The 24,554-nt window shown below is 37.9% G+C and overlaps 1 protein-coding gene across 13 annotated transcripts in view; it reads left to right on the forward strand.

Moving 5' to 3' along the window:
• The window catches only part of TENM2 (teneurin transmembrane protein 2), a 1,087,321-nt gene that overhangs the window by 578,261 nt on the left and 484,506 nt on the right, over positions 1 to 24,554 (forward strand). For all 13 annotated transcript variants that reach the window (XM_039385212.1, XM_039385215.1, XM_039385216.1 and 10 more), the window contains one exon: positions 18,702 to 18,977. In XM_039385212.1, coding sequence (XP_039241146.1) covers positions 18,752 to 18,977 — 226 coding nt within the window. In that variant the 5' untranslated portion in view covers positions 18,702 to 18,751. The remainder of the gene's footprint in view (positions 1 to 18,701; positions 18,978 to 24,554) is intronic.

Here is a 24,554-nt window from a genome sequence, read left to right on the forward strand (position 1 = left end):
CTTAGCAGGACTGTATTGTAGTTAACACTGCTCTGTTTTCTGGTCAGTTGTATTTGTTGATGCAGTAAAGAAACTGGAATGTGAAGGTAATGGCCACAAACATGCCTGTGCATTTCCCTCAATGGTAACACCAGGAGAATTGGAAAATTTTAGGTCATTCTATAGATATATATTCCATCTTTTCTTTTACAGTCTTCACACTGCTATGTCAAGGGGCAAAAACGAGAGAAAAAGGAAGAAAAAAATGTTAGTTGTCACTGGGGCTGTGCTTCAGTTAGAAGTTATTTATAGTGAGTTTGTTTTTAATATTTCATGTACACAGACCTTTCCATCTCAGTCAGGTGTAACTGAAAACTCCTCTGCTATAATTGCCTTTTGGAGGTCTAGGGGAGGTTTTAAAACATGATCCATGCTATTTGATTAGTCCATTATAAATTACTGCATAGTTTCTCATTCCATCCGCCCTGTCTGTGGAATTTATTCTCCCATCTTCTTATGTTTCATAATGAAAAAGAAGTGTATGTCACGTGTAAGGGGAAATGAGGAGCAAAACCTTTGATTCAAAAGGAAACTAAGCTAAGGCTTACATGCAAATATTCACCAAGTTGCCTGGTCTTGGTTCTGGTCCGGGAAGTACTTTAAAGCAACTCATTTCAAGTTTTGTGATGAAGCACTACGAGTTCTGGTTCCGAATCTTACATCTTATTTTTTCACTTTTTCTTCATCATCTATGTACAGAGGGAATTGCTGACAGTCTTTCATAATGGTCTTTTAGAAGAACATACGATTTTAGAGACAAAAAGCACAGAATCACAGAGCAGTTGAGGTTGAAAGGAATCTCTGGAGGTCACCTTGCCCAACCCCTAAGATTGTGTAAGATTTCTTAATTTTCTTCTTTTATTTTTAAAACTTTACGTTAAAAAAATAAAATCCATGCCATTTTCCAGCATGTTCAGTCCCCACATGAGGAGTATGGGTTAAAATGAGCCCATGAAAGTGGTTCTTCATCCATCAGGGAGCCTGGGTGTGTGAGCAGAGTGAGGGTGGAAAATATCAACCCAGGCTTCAGAAGAGACTGAAAAGTACTTTTAACTTGAGTTACTTCACATCACTTTGAGTAAATGAGCTAAAAAGACTGTGAGTTGGGACATGGGAGACCTACATCCTCTCTTCTTCCATTTCCCTGGGTTTCTACTCACTGCCACTGTTACAAACAAGATGCTGGCTGGGGTGGTCCAGTTGTCCCAACGCCCTTCTGTCCTCCTCTGGTCTTCCCTGGGAAAAGAAGCAAGTGCTGGGAAGCCTCGTGCATGAAACTGATACCAATAGAATTGCCAGCTGCCCTAATTTTTAATTTCAGTTGTCTGTGCTCTACAAGTGTCCTGTAGAGAGGGAATCTGGTGAACTTTCCATCGCTGAGGTGGGGTATCAGCACTGGTTTGCTGTGTTCTGTTTGAAGGTTAAGAAGTGGAGGGGCCTTTTATAGAGTTGTAGATGGGATGTGATACAGATCTCCTTCCTGAGAAGTTTCTTCTCTTAGATCAATATGTGAGGCAACACAACAGTTCATAACTCTCCACTTTTTAGATTTTAAAGTGTGCATACAACTGAGTTTGCAGATACTGTGGGACAGTGGCATATGTGTCCAGTGACATGGAGATTTTATTGGTCCCTGTTGCCCAGACATTTAGGATCAACTGATATGTGATGAGTACTCCGAGTTTGACTGAAATTTTAAATGGTGTATTTACATTTTAATGCAAACGTATTTTTGCCAAACCCAAAACTTTTACTGGCATGCAGCTTCGTGTTTTCACTGAAAAAGAGTTTTGAAAATGATGAAGCTTGGGGCAGAAACTGGCAGAATTCTCAGCTGATGCAAATCAACCTATCTCCATCAACTCGGAGGTGATTTGTAGGAGCTGCAGAGCTGATAATCGCCATTATCTTTGTGTGAAGAAGACAAAACTGGTTCTGAAGATCTACACAGTAGATTATGACATTATTTGAAAAGTGATTAACTGTTAAACAGAAAGTAGTTTCAGGTATCTGATATAAGAAAAGGTACGATTTAAAGCACTCAAAAAGGAAACACTAATTTTTGCCTCATTATTAACGATACCTAGAGCTTAAAACAGCTGTGCCCCTGCTGTTGTGGCCTTTTAGGGGCATGCAGTTGTGTCCATATTTGGATTCAAGCCTTCATGCTGCTGGCGTAAACTCACTGGTCAGGAATTCTTGGAGTTGCTTGGATGGTGAAACAGAATTTGTTGGAAGAAAGGATCTTTTACAGCATTAGTGTTATATTCCAAAATGTAGGTCTCATTAAATTCCTGCTAATATAAAACAAGGAACATTGTGAGTACAATAATTAGAATGACATTAACTAGCACAGGCTGCTTTTCTCTGTTCTAGTGTCAAATTCAATCCTCAGTGTGAAAACAGAGCAAAATATAATTTTAGTTAAATGTTTGTTGAATAAGAAAAGAAATATTTTCATTCGTAGGCTCCTTAGAAACAATTAAGCATTAGCTCTGTCAAATACTGAATTATAAGTGAATTCAGTTTAAATTATGAGAACTATACATTCTTTGAAATTTGCTTAAAAAGACTCATTATAAAACTAATACTGTGAAAAGGCACTTCCTTTCAACCTGGGTAAAGCACCTGAATACTTTCTGTAAGTGGCTGCACATGTTTTGAAAGCATCCTAGTAATGCCTAATACCTTCCAAACTACCTTTCAACAGTGAATTTCATATTCAGCACATCTGTGTTCCTGCAAGACTTGCAGAAATAATCAGATTGTTTAACTATACTTTTTTTTTTTTTAAAGATTGATTTTAATGTTTTAATCAATTTGAGGCAGATAAACTCAATTGTGTGTGAAATCTTATTTATTTTGGGACAAAAGGGAATTGAGTCTTGGTAGAAAAGACTTGCCTTCCAGGGAAGAAAAGTCTTTAGACTTCACTTTTTTAAGGCATGTTCAGCATACTTAGAAATTCATAATTTTGGTCAGCATTACTTGTTGGACGTGGAATTTGCTTTATTATTGTATTTTGGATCCAGGGCTGCAGTTACAAGTGTTGTTGAATGGTACAGCAGGTATAGGGATAGTGTATTACTTATTTGCTTTTATCAACCCATTTCTTCAATTGGCTCTTCCTGGGTAGTAATGATTACTTCAAAGAGTTGCATATAAATTCACACAGTAGAAACTCATTAATTTTCAGTAATTTTGGAAATGCACATGAGGAATAGCCGAATTCTTCAAATCTCTGCTATTGCCCTGTGCTGGATTCATTTATAAAGAGAATTGTAGGTTGTTTCAAATGCAACTCCACCTAGAATTTGTGAAACCAGGAGAAATAAGGAGCACAATTTCCAGAAATGCAGATGGGTTTGGGGAACAGTCAAAATTAAGAAGCTTATAAAAGCTCAGATACAAAAGTGGGTCAAAATCAAGCAGCTGAAACCCAAAGAATGCTAATGAAGTTCTGATTACAAACAGAAAAAGGAAATCTTACAGTATTTACAGTACAATGCTGTGAAATGTGTGCACCATACTCGCGTTTATTTTTATTTATTTTATTTTTTTGAAAAATCTTTTAGTTTTACCTGCTGCCCTACAAATTTAATACCTGGTTGTCCATTGCATCTGGTTTGGGCCCTTCCTGTGTTCCTTGTTTTGTTGCACACACTGATGTAGGGCACAGTTCTCTGCTCCCCCAAATGCTTTTCCATTGCTGTTACTTTGCCTGTTATTACTGCACCAGGCTCTGTTGGAGTCTGAGAGGTTTGGTTTAACTGTGGAGCTTGAACAGAGCAATGGGAAACTAATATGTGTATGTTTTAGTACAAAATCTGGGTGTTTTTAATGATGTGACACCTTGCTTTTCCATAGTTAAGTTCTTAGAGGGAATGAGCATGCTTTTGGCCCTTCTTATAAATGATATTATTTCGCAAAGTGAGGATTAGCCTGGTTCTACATAGGTAAGCAGACTTAGACTTATCTGAGTTCTGGAATTCTTAGGAGGTATGGACAAGTCTCTGTATATAAAGAAATAACTTTTTAGAATTCTGATTCTTCAGTTAAAAAATCTAATTACTGACATGTCACAATTTCATGTTGAATCACAATTTTTAAGTCATGTATGTTCAAAGCCCTGATCTGACCCATGTGCCTGATGAGGCACTTGCACTGTGTCAGAACTAACATCAGTGCAGCCTAAATGGAGGCAGGGCACTAGGGACCAGTTTGTATTTCCTTCTTATCACTCAAAACTCAGTTTCTAAATGGGACATTTTCTAATTCTGTAGTCTTGATTATTGGAAAACATTCCAGCAGCCTCATGTAAGTTTTTTTTATACTGAATATAAAAATATGTCAGATGGATAAGTGACTTTAAAAAAAAGGTAAATATCTATATTTTTCACAAGTGCAAGACAGAGGAGAAACATTGCTTGTTCAGGCTAGAATATCTAAACTTTTAGAATTGATATTAGGTTTGAAAATTTAGGCCAATCCAACAGGAAAACTGAGGATTCCATCAAGATATTATGTGAGTATATAGATTCCCATGAAGATGTTTGTAGGAAATAAGATAACTAGTTTATTTTATGCTTAAAAATCACTCTTTTTGGTTAGAGGTTATTCTACTTCCAAAATTCATTTGCAACTTAGGTTACTACAGGTCTCTGTTTTGAGGAGTTGCCCAAATCTTAGGCATTGAGATTGTGTTGTAGAATGTCTCCTCTGCAGATCTTGTAATATATAAATATAACCACCAATTCCAAATTGCAGAGATAAGCCCAATCTGAATGCTGTCCCTAAGGAATTGTATTTCTTTTCCCAGTGCCTTTTTTATTCTTTTTCCATTTTATTATTCTAGTTTGTGACCATGCTATCACACTACTTAAATATTAAAAAATGGAGTTGAAAGTTGACCAGAAGTTCAAAAATAAGACTAAATCATTAAAAAAATGTATTAAACCAACAAGGATTCATGCAAACAGTTTGTTCTTGCCAATATTTTTATGAGAATGAGAAAAGGGACTTATAGCCAGAATAAATAAATAGCATGTTTGTTTATTTAAAAGAATCCCCAGTGCAAAAATTCAAGCAAGGGAATCTGTAAGTTGTGTACATATATCAGATCTTGACTAAAACTTACCTTTCAATCAAAGTGTGAAGTTGGACAGTCTTGTTAAATTGCTGAAGCTTGACTCCTGTTGCTTCTGCTCTCAGTTGTTAATTCTTAGTGTGCTTGCTCAGTCTGGGGGTTGTCAAACTTTTAACTTTGCTCAGGAAATGGGCATGAAATGGGACTGCTGAGTGGTGTGAATGGAAATCCTTTGCTCTTTTGGTAGCTGAAATAAAAAATAATGATCATGTATCTTTAATGGTGTTAGAATTGAAACCAGCCTAGTGTTTTACTCACAGTCCCTGGTGTTTGTTGTTTTGTTTTGCTTTGCTTTTTTCCCAGTCTAATTGAACAAATGCTTGTTTTCTGTTCCTGCTTTAAATTCTAGCTGTTTGTATAGGCACAGAGCTCCTGTCCATAGGAAGCTGGCTGTATGGTGCAGGGAGCTGCTGCTGCTGGAGTGAAGCAGTTTGAATCACTAATACAGGAGGGATTTTTACTTGCTGCCTAATGCACTGAGTTCACATACAGTCTTGTGTGTCTCCTGTTATTCTTTGTTATTAAAAAGGCAGAACTAGTGTTGTTCAGAATCAATTATTTCTGTCCTCCATGAAACCTTCTGGCAGTGCCATGAGAGATGTCACTTTAAGCGGCTTTAGTTATGCCACTGACTAAATACTCAAATATACACTTTTAAATCCTGCTCTTTTTTGGATAGGAGGCTCTGTTTCTGGGAAGTATGAGAGGTCTAAGGTGTGTAAAAAACTCTTTAATTCTGAGGTACCTGGAGTTCTCATGCCAGTACCCAAGGACCACCTTCCATGGCCACAGAGCTCACAGATCTGGCCCCTCTGGGAGCTCACAGTCACAGTTTCCACCACTGCTTGTGCAGAACCTGCTTTTGAAGAGCAACACGAGCATATCACTGACAATGGCATCAAGAAAAAGATTTTTCTTCTCTCCTTTACTGTTTGCCTTTTTAATTTTAATAATTCATAAAAGTTTTCATGCAAGTTAGAATTTACTGAGGTAATTTGGACAACTGAGTAAATTGGTAATGGTATATGGATCATTTTACTTAGGTCATAGTGTGTCTTGATATTGACCTAAAATTACAATCTGATGGCTCTTAATGTATATGAAAAGCTTTGTCAGATATCTTTTCAGTTCTGTTTGCTAGTAAATTAGGTTACAACTGTTCATAGTTTATTGATTTCAGTTCAGGATAATAAACCATTTATAGTATTTGTTTCAGTTTCCTTCCTGCTCTAAGAGGTACAGAGATAGGAGACTCTTTTTTCCCCACTGCCTGTAAGGCAGAATGACCTACTGCAACCAAGGGAGGCTGTAAATAGCAGGGCTGCTCTGCACTTTGCTCTTCTCTGCCTCAGTAACTTCATTTATTAGAACAGGGGATTGCTGCGCTTTTCTTTGAGATGGGGAGAAACTCTTTAAAGGGTGGAGCATCAGTAAAATCAGTGGTGGAAGGGGCAGTAGGATGTTACTTAGAGCAGTCTTTGTCCAGGATGAGGTGCATCTAGAGCCACATGTGTGTGTCTGGGGGACAAGTTCATGAACATGAAAATTCTGGACCTGTCATCATGAACAGGAGCTCATCTGAGACATAACTGCAAAAAAGAGAGGTTACAAAGGAGATGATTTATTAGGACACTTTACTGACTCTGCACATCTCAAGAACTACCAGCACTAGTTCATGTAATGAGTTTAAGTATTCCTTCCTTCACAGTTTCTGCTGGGCTACTGTTCTGTCTCTATACCCAGCCCTAGTAGCTTGTGTTCTAGCCAAGAACATTCAGAGAATGGCCCCTGCTTTGAATTAAATACAGCAGAAAGGAGACATTAAGTGGCCCCTCCAGCCCAGTATATTGGCTAAAATCAACAAGCCTTTTGCAGTTTAGCAGATGGGATTGCACAGAAAGAGCAACCACCACTGACTTCTGTGGGGTTGTGGGTTCACGTACCATATTCAGCAGTGGAAATAGAAATGGAAGGATTTGATTGGTAAATCACTGTAACAACTTTAGCTCTAATTTTTTTTATTCTGTTTTACTAGTGTATAGTTTTTCAGACAGAATAGTGTACCATATATCTGAGTATCACACGTGCAGAGCTCGAGGTGGTCACTGGCCACATCTCTATAGGATAGGCCCAGGTGAATGCCATGCTTGCTGGGCTGCCAAACAAGAGACAAAATCTTCAGTGGAAAAAGAATAGCTTTGTATTGATTTACATGACATGGGAATGTGGCTCTGACTGGTGGAGAGGTGGGTGTTAGAGGTTACAGTTCCTTCTCATGTGTTGTTTTCTTTAGAGTTACGGTACTGTCATTATAACATATGGCAGAGTTGTTTTCTTTTGGCTTTGTTTTCACATTTTTAAGGGACTGTTTCAAAGTCAACACTGCCAAATGACATGTTTGGAAACTTGTGAGCTTGCAGTAGTGTCTTGGGAATTGTGATAGAGCTTGTGCTTCTTACTTTTGTTAAATTGTGCTTTTTAGTTCCTGTAGAATTTCTTCACTCTAGAACTGTATTTCAGGCAGTTGCTGTTCCCTCAATGGTCTGTACTGTGAAACTGAAGAAGCAACAAAGCCCATCCATTTTTCTCTGGCTTTCCATTTCTGTGTTGTCAGTGTGGCTGTAGCAGGGACCCCACAGCAGAGATGTTTGCTGGCCCTCTGCAGGCTGCACATGTCTGCAGGCAGAATGCAACCTCTGCCTTATTGTGCCATTCAGACTTTGAACTCAGCTTTAAACCTACAAGATTAGATGATTTTTTTATTTTATAAAGCTCTGGCTTTTTAAGCCTTTGTGCTCAGCTTACAGAGCTTGCATCATGTGTTCACTTTACAGGCTTGTTTCTGAAATAAATAGTTGTGTTGGCTTTTTTTTTTTTTTTTAACTTTTTTACTACTATGGAACTTTTCCTAAATTAAGACTATCATAGTCACAGGCCATTAATGCTGGAAAAGGCCTCTGGAGCTCACCTAATCCAAGCTTCAGTGCTAAACTGAGACTAGGTTGCTAAGGGCTTTGGGTAGTTGAGTCTTGAATATGAGCAAAATCCGCCAGCCCCTGCAGCAACCTCTCCAGTGCCTATTTGTTCCCATAGTGGTTTTTACCCACTTTATTTCTGTTCAGAACTTCCAGTACTTCAGTTGGCACTGGTGGTTTCTCACTCCCCTTTGGTTCCCCTCAGTAAAGCCCCTGGCTCCTTCTTCATAGCCTCTTAGGAACAGCCAGGCCACTGCTGGCCATCCCTGCACAGGTTAAGCAAGCCCAGTTCCTTCATCTTTCCCCATGGATCACATGCTCCAGTCCCTTGAGACACTGGCATCCTTCCCTGGACTTGCTCCAATTTGTGAACATCTTTCTTGTTTTGTGGGAGAAGAACTCAATGCAATATTGTTGCCATCTGTAAAGTTCTGTTAAAAAGAATGATATTAAAAAATCATTTACCCAGGTGGGTAATACAGCACTGGAACAAAGAGGGCATTTTAAGGCTTATGTTTAACTTTTAACAAGTTGGTTATAACTGCAGAGAAGTCTAGTTTCAGAATGTAATTTTTGTTAAACTGAGTTATTAATTTTGTTTCTGTACATAATGTCTAATCCTTAGAAAAAGAATCAACTAAGTTTTGGACCTCCAGTTAATTTTCTGTTTTGAAAAACAGAGCTATAAACTTTATCAATTCCAATACCTTTGGAGAATAAGCAATTTTAAAACACTATGCATTCCATATACTGTGAATGTAGATCAGGATGTCTGTATAGCTGTACAGATACAATAAATACTTAGTTCAAATCAAGTGTCTCCATTGAAGTGATAAATTTTATTTTGCAAGATTCAGCGATATAGCTAAATGTGGTAGGTGAAACAACATTTGGTTTAAATTTGCTTTAAATATTACTTGCCAGGTTCCCTTAGGTTTGATCTCTCTCCTTTTCACAGGGTACTGATGCTTTTGCCTGGGAAGTTTGACCATGGCAGTTGAAGAATGTAGGGATCTCTGTGCTGGATGCACGGCAATCCAGGCACCAGATGGCAAAATTGTGGGGGCTGGCTTTAGTGCAGGGAGCTTAGTCTCGAGAAGAAATCAGACATTGCAGCTTGGTTATTGTTCAGTCTGTGAAAGGGCAATGGAAAGGAAGGACAAAACGGGTTTTGTAAAGATTCCTTGAAGTTTTAAGAGCGTGTTTTAACTTGTTACTTCCTTGTGACTCTTGCTTTGTGGAACTGCCGCACGGTGGGTGGGAAATGGTTGCTTGCATTTCTCGTGCAGTAGCTCATCTGAGAGTATCCCCAGTGAGCTCCCATGCTCTGTGCTGGTACAGCTTAAGCCCTTGCTGCCTCCAGGTGCCTTCAGGGACCTCCTGCTGGCTGTTGGATGAAGCTCCTGTACAGGGTTGGGAAGTGTGGCAGCAGAGGAGCCAGGATGGGCTTCTCCCTGACAACTCAGCATGTGAGCAGTGGCTGCTGACAGTGTGACACAGAAGAAAGCTCTTATCCACCAGCAAATGCCAGGCTTTCTTTGGAGACACAGCTAGAGGATAGTAAGCAAAATGATGGTCCTATCCAAGAATTCTGCAGAAGGAAGTTGCAGTGTGAGAGTAAACATTAGATGACATGTGCTGCCCTAAATGCTGAGGTAGATAACATGTCTGCTGAAGCATGTGGCCTCCTCCTTCGTGATTTGGAGATGGAACAGAGGATGTGGTAATGGCTGTACAGTATTATGAGGTATTTTCTGCTTTTTGTGATCTTGGACAGGTTGATTTCCTAGAAGTTTATTTTTCTTAATTATTCAAAAGTTTACCTTTAATGAAGGGAACTCTCTCTGCCCTCTTCTGCTGTGATAACAGGCAAGCAAACCTTGCACTGCAGTTTGGGTGGACCAGCTTTCAGGGTGACAGGACCTCAGTTCTGTCCCTGCCAACCTCTTACTCTGTGGACACTGTAAATTCACTTCAGAGATTTTGAGTTACAGTTTGTCATTTTTTAAAAATAGTTATATTCATTTTCTCCATCATTGCAAGCTTTAATTACTATCTATAAAGCACTTTGTTTTCCTTTATTGGAAGATGGAACAACACTTGTTAGTTGAGAAACTTAGAGTGCATCCTTCTTACTTTATTATGCAAAGTTTCATTGCTGGCTGAGGCAATCTAGGATTTAAAATGCTTCAGAAAATACTTGTATGGAAGCTGTTGAGCTGTATTGTCATCCATTTTGTGTGCCTTATCATGATGTTCTGTTGTCTTCCATTCCTATTTCTTTTTTCTTTTAACATTTTCTTAGCTTACCTTGAACCTTTAAAACAAAGAATCACTTTAGGAAGGTGTTATTTCTGATAAAATCTGTGTGTTTACAAAGGCAAAGAACTCCCAAGGAGTAAGGCTACCAGTTTACACAAACAAAAAGACTGTTTTCCTTTTTTTCTTTTTTTTTTCTTTCTTTTTTTTCCTTTTTTTTTTTCCTTTAATATGGGGGGTGTATCAGGCACTAGCTGAGTGGATTATTTACTTGTGTAATTGGAAATAGCTTTATTGGCATTCTGCTGTTAGGTATTTTAAAATATTGTTGAATTTTATTATCCCAAGTTTATATAGCCTTAAAAATAGTCTCTAGTAAAGCCTTCTTCAAAGGATATTTTCGTAGGTTGACACTGCTAGCAGGGAGAAAGCATATTAAAGTATCTTGCTAATGAGCATATGAAAATGTTAGTATCAGATTGAAGTAGGAGAGGTTCCATGGAAGCTTTAAAGAAAGAAAGGAAGTGTTTCTTGGACAGAATGAGAGAGAATGATGTAAGTGTAGAGTCAAAAGCAGGTGGTGTTCTCAACTGAAGTGATAAGTAAAGTACCTAAACTCATAACTGCTTGCATGATTACTACATTTGATGAGTTCTGAGAATAGTCTTGGAGAGGTTTGAAAATAGCTAAGAAACTTCTTCAGCAGTGTGATCATCTTGTAGTAGCATCCTCTGAGGAGATGGGCACGGGAGCTTTGCTGGATCTCAGATCCTGGAAAAGTTCCCCCTTAACCGTCTGTTCATCTGTTAAGAGTAAACAAGAAATGAAAGGTGCATTCCAAAGGGGTTTCTTTTGGCTGATCTTTCTCCCAGTGGTACAGCTTTTGCTGTTGCCAGCAGGAATGAAGGTGCCCAACGGGTGTAGAATCACAGAATGTTTTAACATAAGGAAGTGGAAAAGAATTAGGAAGGAACTGTCTTCAAATTCTTGACACTGAACCTGTTTGGGTGCAAAGAGAAGTACAGTTACATTTCTCTGACTTGATAGCACAGTCCTCCATCAACCCCCTGGAGTCTGATGTGGAAGCACCATGCCCAGGAGCTCCCAGGGACAGCTGATGGATTAGCCTGGGTCTAGAAAAAGGCTTGTGGAAATGAGCAGCATTCAAATTCATAACTGAAACTATGGGCATAAATAGGGTTTTTAAGAAAATGGAAAGACAAAGCAGCCTGACAAGAGGACAGAACCCTGGAAAATTCTGGCAAATAATTAAATGAACCAAGTGTTGGTGAAAGCAAAAGAGGGGGAATGGCTGGAGCACAATTTGTGCTCCAACCATCTTGATGTCTTGGCTCCATTGCTAGTAAGGTTAAAAATCCCATTAGCTTAATTAAAGACAGCATTCTACCCCAGGATTAGAATCAAAAAAGTGCATCACCAATGGACAATTAAATAAAGCAAGTTGTCACTCCTTGTATGGGCATTTAGATCTATCTCATTTCCCTAAATGTTGATCAGTTTGATCAAGGACTTAATCAAAAATTATTTAGACGATTATTCCCTGTTTCAAAAGTATTCTCCAGTGATAGGAAACTATTATACAGAATCGTTAAAGCATTCTTAACTGCATTGTCTTAATTATACAGTGATAAATTATTCTACCTTTCTTCGTTAACAACATTTTAGCAGTAGATAATATTATTGTTTATTCCTTCTAGGCAGTAGAAGACTAATAGTGTTCTCTAGGCAATTATTTCTAGCAAACTTAGTCTTTTGAAGTGACTGGTTCATATTTGATCTTTAAATCTATTTTGTGAACTTGTTCAGCTATACTGATTTTAAGTATTTATATTAATAGAGACCTTGGCTTGTATTGTTCTGTGGTGACTTTTTGTTTTGGTTTTTTTGTTTGCTTTTTTTTTTTTTCATCTGACTGCATAGAATGATAGGAGTATGCAGATAAAAATTCTTCTGAGAGCAGGAAACTGAGAGCTGGGACTTGAGGTTTCCAGTGTGCAGCAGACTTACTGTGTGACCTCAGGTGAGACTCTTACCCTTATGGTGTTTGACCTTTTGGGTAGAATAAGGATAGTACAGATTTAGCTCTCATTGCTCATTAGGAGTGGAAGTATGTTATCCCTGGGTAAAAGTTTTTGTTAGTTTGTTTGTTGTTTTGTTTTGGGGTTTTTGTTTGTTTGTTTGTTTGTGGGTTTTTTTTGGTTTTTTGAGATTTTTTGGTGTGGGGGAATGTTTTTTGAATGGTGGGAATCTCAGTGCCTCATTCCAAAAAGAAGGAAGAACACTCTCCAGCAGGAAAAACTGGAAAACTACACATGCTTGAAAAACAGCAGAATACACGAAGATTCGTTTCTTTACTTGGCCTTCAAATTCTTGTACTGTTTTGCCTCTGTGTATCTAGGTAGAAAAGATGTCATTTCAGCATCATTTGCATAACTAGTAAGGTTCTGCTTAGTGCTGCTTTGCAGGGTTTTTAGCCCTTCTCTGAAAAAGGAGCTTTTCCAAAGCATGGGCACCTTTCTGGTCACTGTGACCCAATCTACTCCTAATGGCTGGTGTAGCCTCTGGGATGGGAATCAGCATGATAGTTGATGCTCTCTTTTGATGATCAGCTACTCATTTGTGGATGATCCAAATAATATTTCCGTGAATTTAGCATAACTTTTCAAGAAAAATCAAGTAAATTTACGATGTGGGCTGTCAAAGCACTACCTTGGTTTTGCATAATGGAGGCTTAAATGCCAGTAATTTTCTTCCTGCTCTGGAACCTTTCCCATGTGTTTGTGAAGTTTGCTGTTTCTCATGCTCTCAGAGGGGGGAGAACCACTCAGTTTGTAGCAGATGAACATGAAGACTTGGTTGGTTCATGGCCCAGCACACAGGGAAAAATAAGGGGTTAATCCTTAGCAGCCAGTGAATGATGTGAGACTGACTCTTAGAAAACGGTCTTGTAGCTCCTGGGCTTTTCATCTGTTCTTGATGGCATGTTATTTTCTTAATGGGATGTTATTTTCATAATAGATTTAAACAGCTTTGGGATTTGTAAGTTCCTGGAGTACAGAAATCTCAGAAGATAGTCTGGAAATAAAAATATGTATGTTTAAATAGATAAAAATACATATATGAGAAAAAGATTTGGCACAGTGCTTGATTTTATTGTTGTGTGTACCATTTTGATTGTCCTTAGTCTGCTAATACTTCTTATAGCTTTTATTTATTAAAAGGAAAAAAAAAATTAAAAAGCAGGGGTTCTCTGAAGTAAAGCCCAACACAGAATGCCTATAAGCACTGTATGGCTTCTATTACTTAACTTGAATCACTTATCACAACTGTTCTGAAATAGCTATTTCCCGTGTCATAATTAACACATCTAATTTTTAACACATATGTAGAGTGGCACCCTAAATGGAAAATTCAGTATTTGGAGAGGAAAAAAATAGGAATACGAAAAATCAGACTAACAATTTATCAGTGAAAAATGAGGTCGCATTATTACACCCAACAGACTGTCTAAATATACTTTGACTTTTGGTGCAAATCAAAACTAGTGTATTTGTCACCAGCATTATTTCATCTAACAAAGTGTACATATTATAGTAGTATTTGTTTTTAAAATTGCATTTTATTTATTGCCTTTTTTAAAAAAAAGGCAGAGGGGATGCGGAAATAGAGACGTACTTTTTCACTAATATTAAAATCATCAAAACCCACAGCATTTAAATAACTGTTTTAATTTTTGCCTGAAAATTTGTACTGCACCAAAGCTGAATGAATGCATTTTCTCATTTCAGAAACAGCCTTTGCATAAAATAATCAACAGCGTTTGAATCTCTGAATCACAAGCTTTTTTCGATTGCTGCTCCTGAAAAGGAGTACAGGCTTTTAAGAGACCTTTTTTTTTTTAATGAACAGGTTGGTACATGATGTACTACTTGTTTTAAATAAAAAAAAAAAGGAGGGGAAAAAAGGCTGTTTCCAATACCCTGTGCACTACTGTAATGTTTGGATCTAGCTGTGCCAGGTGATTTTGGGGCACAGCAAAGGGCTTTGTTTTCCCTTGAACTTCCAAGCGATTCCTGCCCTCTGCCTGCTGTGAGTGGCAGTTCTAATGGCCATGTGCACTGTAATGGAGTGAGGATCGTTAGAAAATGCAGGAAACAAGCACATGTCTTAAGTTAGGTAAGTGTACGAACCAACTTGAAATTTGAAGAGAGTTTTGGCATAAGCTTCGCCAAGCCATTAAAATTCATTTTGGGCCCTCCCTCCCTCCTTACCTCCTGTTGATTTGACTGTGCTAACAGAAGATGTGATCAAGATTTTAAAACCCCTAAAGAAAAAAAACAGGTTTTCACTTCTCAGCTCCTCTCTCTTTTCCTCCCTCCCACCCCTCTTCTCCCTGTAGGTCAGAGTATTTCCATGCCCTTGGACTACCCCTCTTATGCTGCCATTACCACTGCTGTAGTTGTGTCCAGGGAAATGGTCTTCATATAAGCACAATAAATGTAATATTGGGTGAATACTGAGTTGGAAGTGTATTAGACACGTGCAGTAGCAGCACACAGGATCTCAGCACGTCAGCAGCAAATACAGCACGTGCCATTTATTGCTGTAGGTTGACTGTTAGTGGAAGGCTCAGATCAGCTGAGATTACACTCCTGTGAAGCTTGACCAACTCTGTAGCAGGCCATTATAAATCAGCAGTAAGTATTTTCTGAGTAAATACCTCACTCACAGGTGGAGCTCTTATTAGTGCTTCTGAGATAATGAAACCAAAGATAGATGAGAAAAACATTTAAAGTCAGTTCTTAGTGGTTGCACTCTGTGGTGTAAGTGGGTCAGAATGAGCAGTATTAGTTAAATCCTTTGAAACAAAAGAAATTATCAAACCAGTTACTATTTAGGTCAATTACTCAAAATAAACCGTTCATAGAGAGCCCCTGAGACAAGCAACTCCAAGAGTATCAGGAGTTCTGAACTCCAGTTGAATCTCACCGTTGTTCTCTCTTAACCAAAGCTATCACACCTTACCTTCCCAGGAAAACATCACAGAAAGATTTCACTGTCTAACAGGGAAGGGCTTTAGAATTGAGTTGAATCAGTATTTCATCTGAAAAAGATAAGTATGAAAAAAAAGTGAAACAGATTTTCTAGGAGTGTGTTACAACTTCACTTCATCGTATTTTAAGCAGTGTATGGTGATATTGTTGTCTGAATTTTGAGAATGGTTATTGGATGATGCTGTGGGAACTGCTTTTTGCCTGACTGCTTTGAGTTCATAGAAATCCCCAAAGCCCAGGTGAAGAGGAGAGAAGAATGAGAATATTTTGTTGCATTTAGGGAGATGTATTTAGTCTCAGATGCTTGGGAGTTGTCCTCAAGTAATAAAAAATTCAGAAAAAAAATGTGCTGTAATAAATATGAATATGTAATTGAATAAAAATATAATTTTTTAAAATTTATTTACAGTGTTTTTAAGCATCCCCTAAAATTTAGTAAAGTTCAAGAAATTTTTAATGGTCTGGCATTATTAAAATCAAATTATTCATCAAATTATTATGAGGCCTGCTTCTTGTAACAAGATTTTCCCTAAGAAAAGTCAAAGTAAACCTCTCGGGACATATTTATCATATTTTTACATTTATTTTCTTGTGTTAACCTGTTAGACTTGGTATGGTAGAAACAGTGCAGACATTGCATCTCACGTTCTGCACATGTGGGTGACTGAGGAATATTTCCTGGCATGATCAGCAGTAGAGCATTGTCTTACCATTTCTGTTTATTTTGGTATTTGGAGAGTAATTGCAAAAAACTCTGCAAAAGAATATTTATTGAGGGAACAGTTTCAAAAACTCTTGTCCACCTGAGAAGATGCTTTAATGAGTTCATATCCTGGAAATACTCACAAGTTTTATCTTGGTCATAGTAAATCCTTCTTTTAACTCTAGTAACGAGGAATTAAATGTTCTTTCAGAGACACAAAACCAAAAAGCTGTTTGTTTGCTGACCTCACAGACAGTATGGAATTGGTATGGAATAACAGGCTTTTGTATTCAATAATAGCATGAAGACATCCAGAGAGTCATTGGCAGTTTTTGCTCAATGCTGTAATATATTTATTTGTTTCTGCGTTCATAATTGTAATAAATTGATATCTGAATTTCATGAGGGACTACTGAACTGGGATCAAAGAGCCAGGCATTGTTAATCTAAATGAAAGCAAGTGTTTGTGCCACCAGTGTTAATGTGCTTTACAGTTAATGTGCTTTACAGTTTAATAAATATTACAGGACCAAATTACAGCTTAATAAATATTACAGAACAATCCAGATATAGAGTAGTCAGTTTAGCCATTAGATGTTCAGAGAGGTGAGCAACAGGAATGTGTATTGACTCTTCCTTTCTCTTTAATCTGAAATTATAAAACTAACCCTGTCAGTTTTAAGTGCTGAATGTCTCTAATTTTGTTTTGGCTTTTCTGTGTGTTGTGACTTTTTTTCCCCTCTGAAATGTTAAAAATAAGTGAAAAAGGAGAAAAAAAGTAAGCGTGTTTACACTTCTTATTGCTCCCAGATTGCAGAGTACCTGTGGGTGGCTTAAAGCAGCTGTTTCTCGTGGGTACTTAACTTTCTTCTTTAAAATAGAGAAAGAAAGAAAGAAAAAAAAACCACCACAAACCCCAAAACCACAAGAAGTCTAAATGTCAGAATCTAAAGGAAACCAAGAAACCTTTTCTCTAGGTCACCAGCTCCTCTGGCCAAGCACATTTATTCTCTCTGAGGGCCCTAATCTGTTCCAGCCAACCAGCAGTGATTTAGCCAATACTTATGCCCGTGTTCTGACCTCTTCTGCTGCAGGTGCAAACAACTACCACAATGAAAGACATGGCTGCCTCCCATAATTTTATCACTTTTGGCTGGTGTTTGCTCCTTTAGTGGCAGAGGTGGCAGAAGGAGATGCTGAAGAGCTTTGAGGGTTTAAGTAAAGCTTCTGTCCTGGGTGGAGCTGATGTGCAGGACCTGGCCCTGTTCTACTGGGTGGGCTTGTGAGTGGCAACCTGGCCTGGGAGGGGACAGGGACAAGGTGAAGGTCTTCAACTATCCCAGCTAAATTTGCCAAAACCATTTCTTCACCTCCTTAGCCACATGTGGAAAAGCAAGAGGTTGTGTTCCAGTTGTTACTTGTTAGCAAATCTGAGTATTTTTTACGTGGGAAGATTTCATTTCCAGCAAAAAGTTTTGTCATGAGGATTTCTCAGGACTTGCACAGACCTGGGCATAGTATGCCATGAGAGAAAGACATACATACTAATACCAACTCAAAATAATTAGTACCCCAGTGGTTAGGGTGCTTGTGCTTACTGTATTTCTTGCTTTCTACAGTATCTTTCATTTTGAAGTTTATGCATGCTAACTATGAATATATTAAAGTCTATATCGACAGTAAGGGTGTCCTAATTAAGTAGAGTGTAAGAAGACTGTAAGAAACTATCTCTCTTTCTGGTCCAGTGAGCAGGAAGAGATTTAGACAATTTCCAACTGCTGAAATGCATAAACTGGTCATCTTGAGGGGTTGTGAAGAGGCACATCCAGTCATGTTCTGTGGTGCACAAGAGCAGCCAATTCCCAAAGCGTGCTCAGAGAATCATAACTATGCAGATATGTCAAGGCTGGAAAGGACCTCTGGAGATACCCAGCCCAACCTTTTGTTGAGAGCAGGACCTTGAATTATGTTAACCAGGAGCAATAAAATTAGTTGCTGCTGCTTGTGAACACGTTAAGGGATAACGTACAGCTTTGTAATGCATTAAGGATGAATAGGAATAATCTCCTCTATGCAACTCTCCAGCATGCTTCAGTCTTAATTGCAAGCCCTCCTGCAGGAAGAAGAGAAATAATTAAGGCTGGTTTGAGTCTGCTTTTCTTTGTACTGTTGCATAACAGGAACAAATATAATTCTGTCAGTTGTTTTGTTACCAGGGCTCATTCAAAAATCAAAAGATGACACTGGTTTTGTTTTATCATTATTTTTTAAACTCTTCAATGGGATGATAATTTAGATAGAATGCAATTCTCTTAAAGCGTTTCATTTTTTTTCTCCCCACCCATTCAGGTCAATTATTTCAATTTCTAAGGATGTATCATGTGGATCTTCCCTTTCTTCTCCGTCTGTGCTGCGTTGTCCTTCAAGGACAAGTCAGGGAGAGTAGAATGAACCAAAATGTGGCAGCAGCATTGCTCACTTTTGTTATCCTTTCATGCTTTTAGGTGACAGTGACTGACCCCAAATAAAAGAGTGGCTTTCCTGACTCAGAATAATGGATATAAAAGACAGAAGACACCGTTCCCTGACGCGGGGCCGGTGTGGGAAGGAGTGTCGCTACACGAGCTCTTCCCTGGACAGTGAGGACTGCAGAGTCCCAACCCAGAAGTCCTACAGCTCGAGCGAGACACTGAAGGCCTATGATCATGACACCAGGATGCACTATGGAAATCGAGTTTCTGACCTGGTTCACAGAGAGTCGGATGAGTTTCCAAGGCAAGGTATGTTTAAAGGCAGAGCTGGTTTCTTTGGGTAAAGAGTCTCTCTCCCTTGTTAAAATATACCAGTGTTACAAGGAGTTGGAGTGAAAGAACTGTAGGAGAATGGATACTATTTTACCATTATTTCAAGTGTTTTGTGTTAAATTAGGAAGTTCTTTCTTTTCTCAGCTTTTCTGGGACTTTTGGAATTTGTAAATTAGGCAAACCAAGATTTGCTGGTCTAAACAGCTGACAGACACAAGTGCTAGTGACCCTTAACCAGATGGTGTCTTTGGCATGGATCTTGGGGGCAGCCAATATGCCAACTTTCTATTCTGTTTCCTAGGTTAATTTTGGGATACTAGTGGCATTTTCACCTAAATTTGTCTGTCTTTAACACATTACCTGTACTGAAAAGATTAATAAAACCCTGTTATGGTAAAAACCCATAGGACCAACATGCATTAATTATTAGCCAGCTGCCTTGGAATTCCATTCCTGTGCCTAACTGCTGTGGGAATGGGAATGCTGGTTCCTCTGACTTCATTTTGTCACTGCTTACCATCCACCATAAAAACTGAAAGGAGGAAACCCATCTAATTACTTCTGGAATTGGCTACAATATGTTATTGCAGCATCGAGTCCCTGGAACTAATATTTGAAATTACCTGCCTGTGTGAACTTGTAAGCAAGGGGAAATAATCTCTTCTTTTATAAAATGGTCCTTGCTTTAAATACCTGTTATGTCAATAGATTAATGAATAAGACATTTAAATGTTTTTTAGTTGAAAAACCTGTGAATGTGCCTTTGCACTGTACATGCACATAGTTTTACTCTCAGGTATTTGCTTCTCTCAGTAAATTATAAATCTCTGTGTTGAAACTATTAGTGAACATGGCTTCATAGGAACGGTGTTTAACCATCTGGTTAACTCAACCAAATGGCTTGGTTAAATTGGTACTCAGTCAACAATTAGTAATGGCTTTTAAAATTAAAGGACTTGGTTTACTTTCAGTTGAAGAATCAGATGTGGTTTGTATCAGGTAAGGTGTAGGCAAATTTGAGGCATGAAGGTAAAGTATCTAGTACATATTTAATTGTAGAAACTCTACTGATTGATACATGTACCTGTTAATGGTGTGTGATAGTTCTCTGCTACACATATCTAATGTTGTGACTCAGGGAACTTTAGGTTATCACATTTGTTTGTGGAAATCTTTCAGTGAAAGGTCATTTCGTGTACTTGATATCATGTTGTTGCAAGCGTTCTGCCAGCAGTCAGTGTCTGTCCTCACCTTTAGATCAAACTATCTAATAATTAGTATCGATAATTAAACCCTCGTCTAATCCCTTGTTTCTCTCACATTTGTGTACAGGCATTTGGGAGTGTTTGCACTGTGCTTGGTCTGTCAAACACCCAGTTCTATTTTCAGAGGTAATCTCTGTTCCTGTAGGGTCTTTCTTTGCTCATAGGTGTTTACCTAAGATAACACATCAAACTGCAGCTGGAACGTTTGAGCCACTGGAGCCACTTTCCACGTGGTTTGTTCTGCCTTAGAGCACAGGAGTCATCTAAATATTACCTTTCCCTATCTGGATGATTGATGCTTCAGCTCAAGTGCCTCATTTTAGTTTCCAGGTCATTATTCAGCATTTCATGCTGGCCTTTTTCTCTTGATTATTGATTTGACAACTGTTCATCCTCCTCCTGCTCTTAATGTGTTCTTATCTGCCCTGTTTATGAAGGGGAGTGCAAATTGTTGGTAACTGAATTGAAAGACTCAGGTTTGGGTTTTTTTCATTATTATTTTTCCCCTGCTAGTCTGTGTTGTTGTGTCTAAATGAATAATCTTAGAGAGCCAAAGTAAGGTTTTTGGTTAGATAATATGAGCAATAAGTCCTTATTTTCCTGCTTTTGTTGAGTTTGAAAAGCAAATTTCTTTAGAGAGTAGGTCAGTATGATGATTCTTTTTGATTGAACAGTTCTTCTATTGAGATGAAATTTGAGATAATGTGGCAAGCAGATCCAGATTAAGACTTGGTAGATGTTCTCACTTTCCACATTAACATTATATGGGTAAAAATGTGGTTCATATAGTAGGAAATACTGTTCATTGCATTTTATGCTTGCAGTTTCCAGCTGCAGACATCTAGGAATTTATACATGTAAATTTATTCTAAATTGAGTAGGTGTTTTGATGGGATTAAATTCTGTAGGAAATAAACATGCTTAAAACAAATAGTCTTTAGAGATTTTTTTGTTGTTGCTGTTTTTCTATTATAAAAAAGCTTGACATATATTCTTTTTTTTAAGCAATCGCAGATATATTCCTCAATATTTTGTCTCTTCTTTTAGTAAAGCTAAATGTGTTTGACTTATTGCAGAGTGTTTGGTTTCACCATGGCACTGGAACTGCTCACAGCAGCTGTTTTTAGCAGCTGCCTCGTCGTATATTACTGGGTTTTGAAAATCTGTGTAAGTGTAAGGCCAAGTTGCACTGCTACCATCTTTGATTCTGATGGTTCCTCAGTGAGAGGCTAATAACAAAAACCATGTTCAGAGCTCAGAGGTCTGAAACAGTTCTTGGGGTTGCTGCGCTATTTTATTGTCTTTCTGTTCTGATTTGTTTTTCTCATGCTTCATGAAGAAGCTGATGGCTGAAGTATCAATACCTACCTAAGCTGGTGTGAATAAAGCATTTAATAGGCAAACTATTAAATAGGAATGTTGGTGGAAGTTCAGCTCTGAGAATAAAAACTTTGTCATTGTTTGCATGTTTTGAAATAAGCTTTCCAGGTTAATTTTTGACAAATGTGCCAAACCAACCGAAATTTCTCTTTGCTGTGGGTGCTACTTTGGTGCAGCATTTGGAAGTTTTGGCATAAAGTCATGAAGGATGACATGACTGACATTACCTGAAACATCCTAGTCTGGCATTACTTCTGGTGTGCTTTTCCTAAGGTGTTTACATGTAACCTAAGGAATAAAATTCCCCTTTTAAACTCTGTTTTTCTAACATCTCAGTAATAATATTTGTACAAAGTAATTCAGAATAGGTTTAGTATTTTTGTGCCAGCTTATTCTCTGAAGATCTTCAAAACAGATGTTCAGTGTCTTGGCTAAAATGACAGGTCCAATGCATGTTTGAGCTACTCATTTGTCTTAGATTTTCCCTGGTTCAGATAGAAATGTGTTATAGCTCAGTACTTGCCCTGGATATTCATTAGTCAATCGATCTGTAAAGTCCTTCAGTGGATCTGAGAGAGCATTCAAACATTACAGGATTTATTTAAAGCCGAGGAGTCCTTTTTGAATGCTGTATTTTAAGATGAATAGAAACTTCTATACTTCCTGCTAGGATATGTCAAAAGCTTAAGAATAGTTCTGACATCTCTGAATATCTGGAATATTTTACAATCTCCTGGTAATACATGAATTTCTCTGTATGCCGCGTATTTTTCCACCAAAGTGAACCAATTATCAAACTTCTTTTTTTTCTTTTTAAAGAAAATACTTACTTTGACTTCATTTGCTGACCCAGCACGGGGAAGGTACATGTTCTTTAAGGCAAAAAAAAATGAAGATTTTGAAAAACCTTTCTTTAAAGAGGTTTCTTTGAAAGGCAGCTTTTCTCAGAGTATATTCTATAAGTGATTTGTGCTTAAAAGACTGAGTTGTTAAGAGTCTTAAACTGAATTTCAAAGAGGTGATTGCAAACCTTACTATTCCAGAGTTCCTCACTTGACATTTGTAGCTCATGGATTTTGTGTTCCTGCCTGAGCCAAACTCTGAGCTTCAGCTGATGCAAAATTTATTAGCCAGTTGTTATACAGAATCCAGTGCTTTCTCCTTCTCAAGTCAGATCTAGTTTAGCAATAAATCTCTGCTGTGAAATGTTAGAGCAACCAGTGTATATGATTGAAGTTACTGAAATTAGGGCTAAACCCCACAAATCAGATTAAACAGGACCCAACAGTCTTCTGAAATATTTAGATTTTTTTTTTTACTGATGTTGAAGCGCTTTGTGTATGTCAGAGCACCTCTCTGTATGGTGAGATCATTTCAGTAAAGAACAGCTTCTGATATCAGCTCAAATTCTATTTTTTGTTCTTTTATACTTAAAAATTATGTGCTTTTTGTATCCTGTTTAATACTATAGCTACGTTAACAGGAGTTAAAAAAATATAGTGACAATGATTATAATAAATCCCTTGTAATGCCCCTTAAGATTGTCTGGAATATTTATTAACATCAAGTAGAAAATGAAGTTATCACAGTAGAATTCTCAGAGAGGGGCACTTGGAAAGTGTAATATACTCAATTTCTTTCCCATGAAGTTGTGTTACCATGCCATACTAATCACCTTTTGGCTGTTTCATGCTGCATATTTTCTCCTTATATGTTGAATAGGTTCCTTGGAAAAACAAAGATAAAATCAATTAACACAAAAAACCAAACCAAAGCAACCCAGACCACCTTGATGAATCTAAATTTTATTTGTTACAACCTACTCCGGGGCAGCTCTGATTGCTGAGAAAAATGAATGTTGTGTTCTCATCTGATTGTTCTTCACATCATAAATCTGTCACCAAAGAACCACACTGCAGAAGGAACATTTCAGGAGGGTGATTAAACCTGTTCAGTTGCTGTGGTCAGATATTGGGTGTCAGCAGTGACTCATGTGCTGCTGGAGAGGGGACAGTCACTGTTACAGGTTCTTGTCCTGACTAGACTTTCCCTCCCTCCTCATATTCCCAGTAACACCAAGATGAGCTTTTGATCATCTTGTCATCAAACACGAGTTGTACTCAACTCCTCGGCTCAAATAAATATATCCCTTCCAAATCCAAGTTTGGGCAATTTTAGTTTTAGTACTTCTTTCCAGAACCTGTGACCTTTTGAAAATTAAATGTTTGATACATAGATTTGGATTAAGGACATTAAATAACAATTTTTCTTGTATTCTGGTTTCCTTTGTCATGTAAGGTTTTTTGAGTGGCATTCTGCAATCTGTTGCTTTTTGTTATATCTGTACAGTTACATAATCCAACAAAATTTGAGGTAGAGGCAGGTGGCAGAAGCTCAAGGAGGAAGCCCTTAACATGGAATTCAGATGCAGGGGAGCTTGTGTGGGAAAAAGGCCTTAGGGCAACTTTCCTGTTAGAGCCAGTGCACATATGGAACTTGCACTTCCCTTGAATCAAGACTTAAATTTGGTTTTAATGGTTCCCTAAGAGATACGTGATCCCAGTGTAAAATATTTATTAGGATGAGACAACTGCCTTCAGTATCTCTTGTCTAGAAAGCTCAACCTTAATGAGAAATAAAAAAAAAAATATAATTTGTGGTCCTTATTTAATAAGGGAAAGATGCTGAATGAAAACTCCCTTCCCTACCTTCTCCCTCCCCAAGTCATAAAAGATGATTATGGTTATTATTGTTAAGTGATTTAAAAACATGAAAGCACTTTTCATCTGTGCTTTCATCTGTGTTGAAGTTGTTAATAATGGAGGTGTGTGGCAGCATTACTAGACTAACAAATAAATAAAGGTACTAACCTTTATAGCAGCCTTTCTCAAATATGCTTTTAGGAAAA

The sequence above is a fragment of the Pipra filicauda genome, unplaced genomic scaffold (genome assembly GCF_003945595.2).
Source record: "Pipra filicauda isolate LSUMZ 115617 unplaced genomic scaffold, ASM394559v2 scaffold3_size10097308_pilon, whole genome shotgun sequence".
NCBI classification, from domain to species: domain Eukaryota; kingdom Metazoa; phylum Chordata; class Aves; order Passeriformes; family Pipridae; genus Pipra; species Pipra filicauda.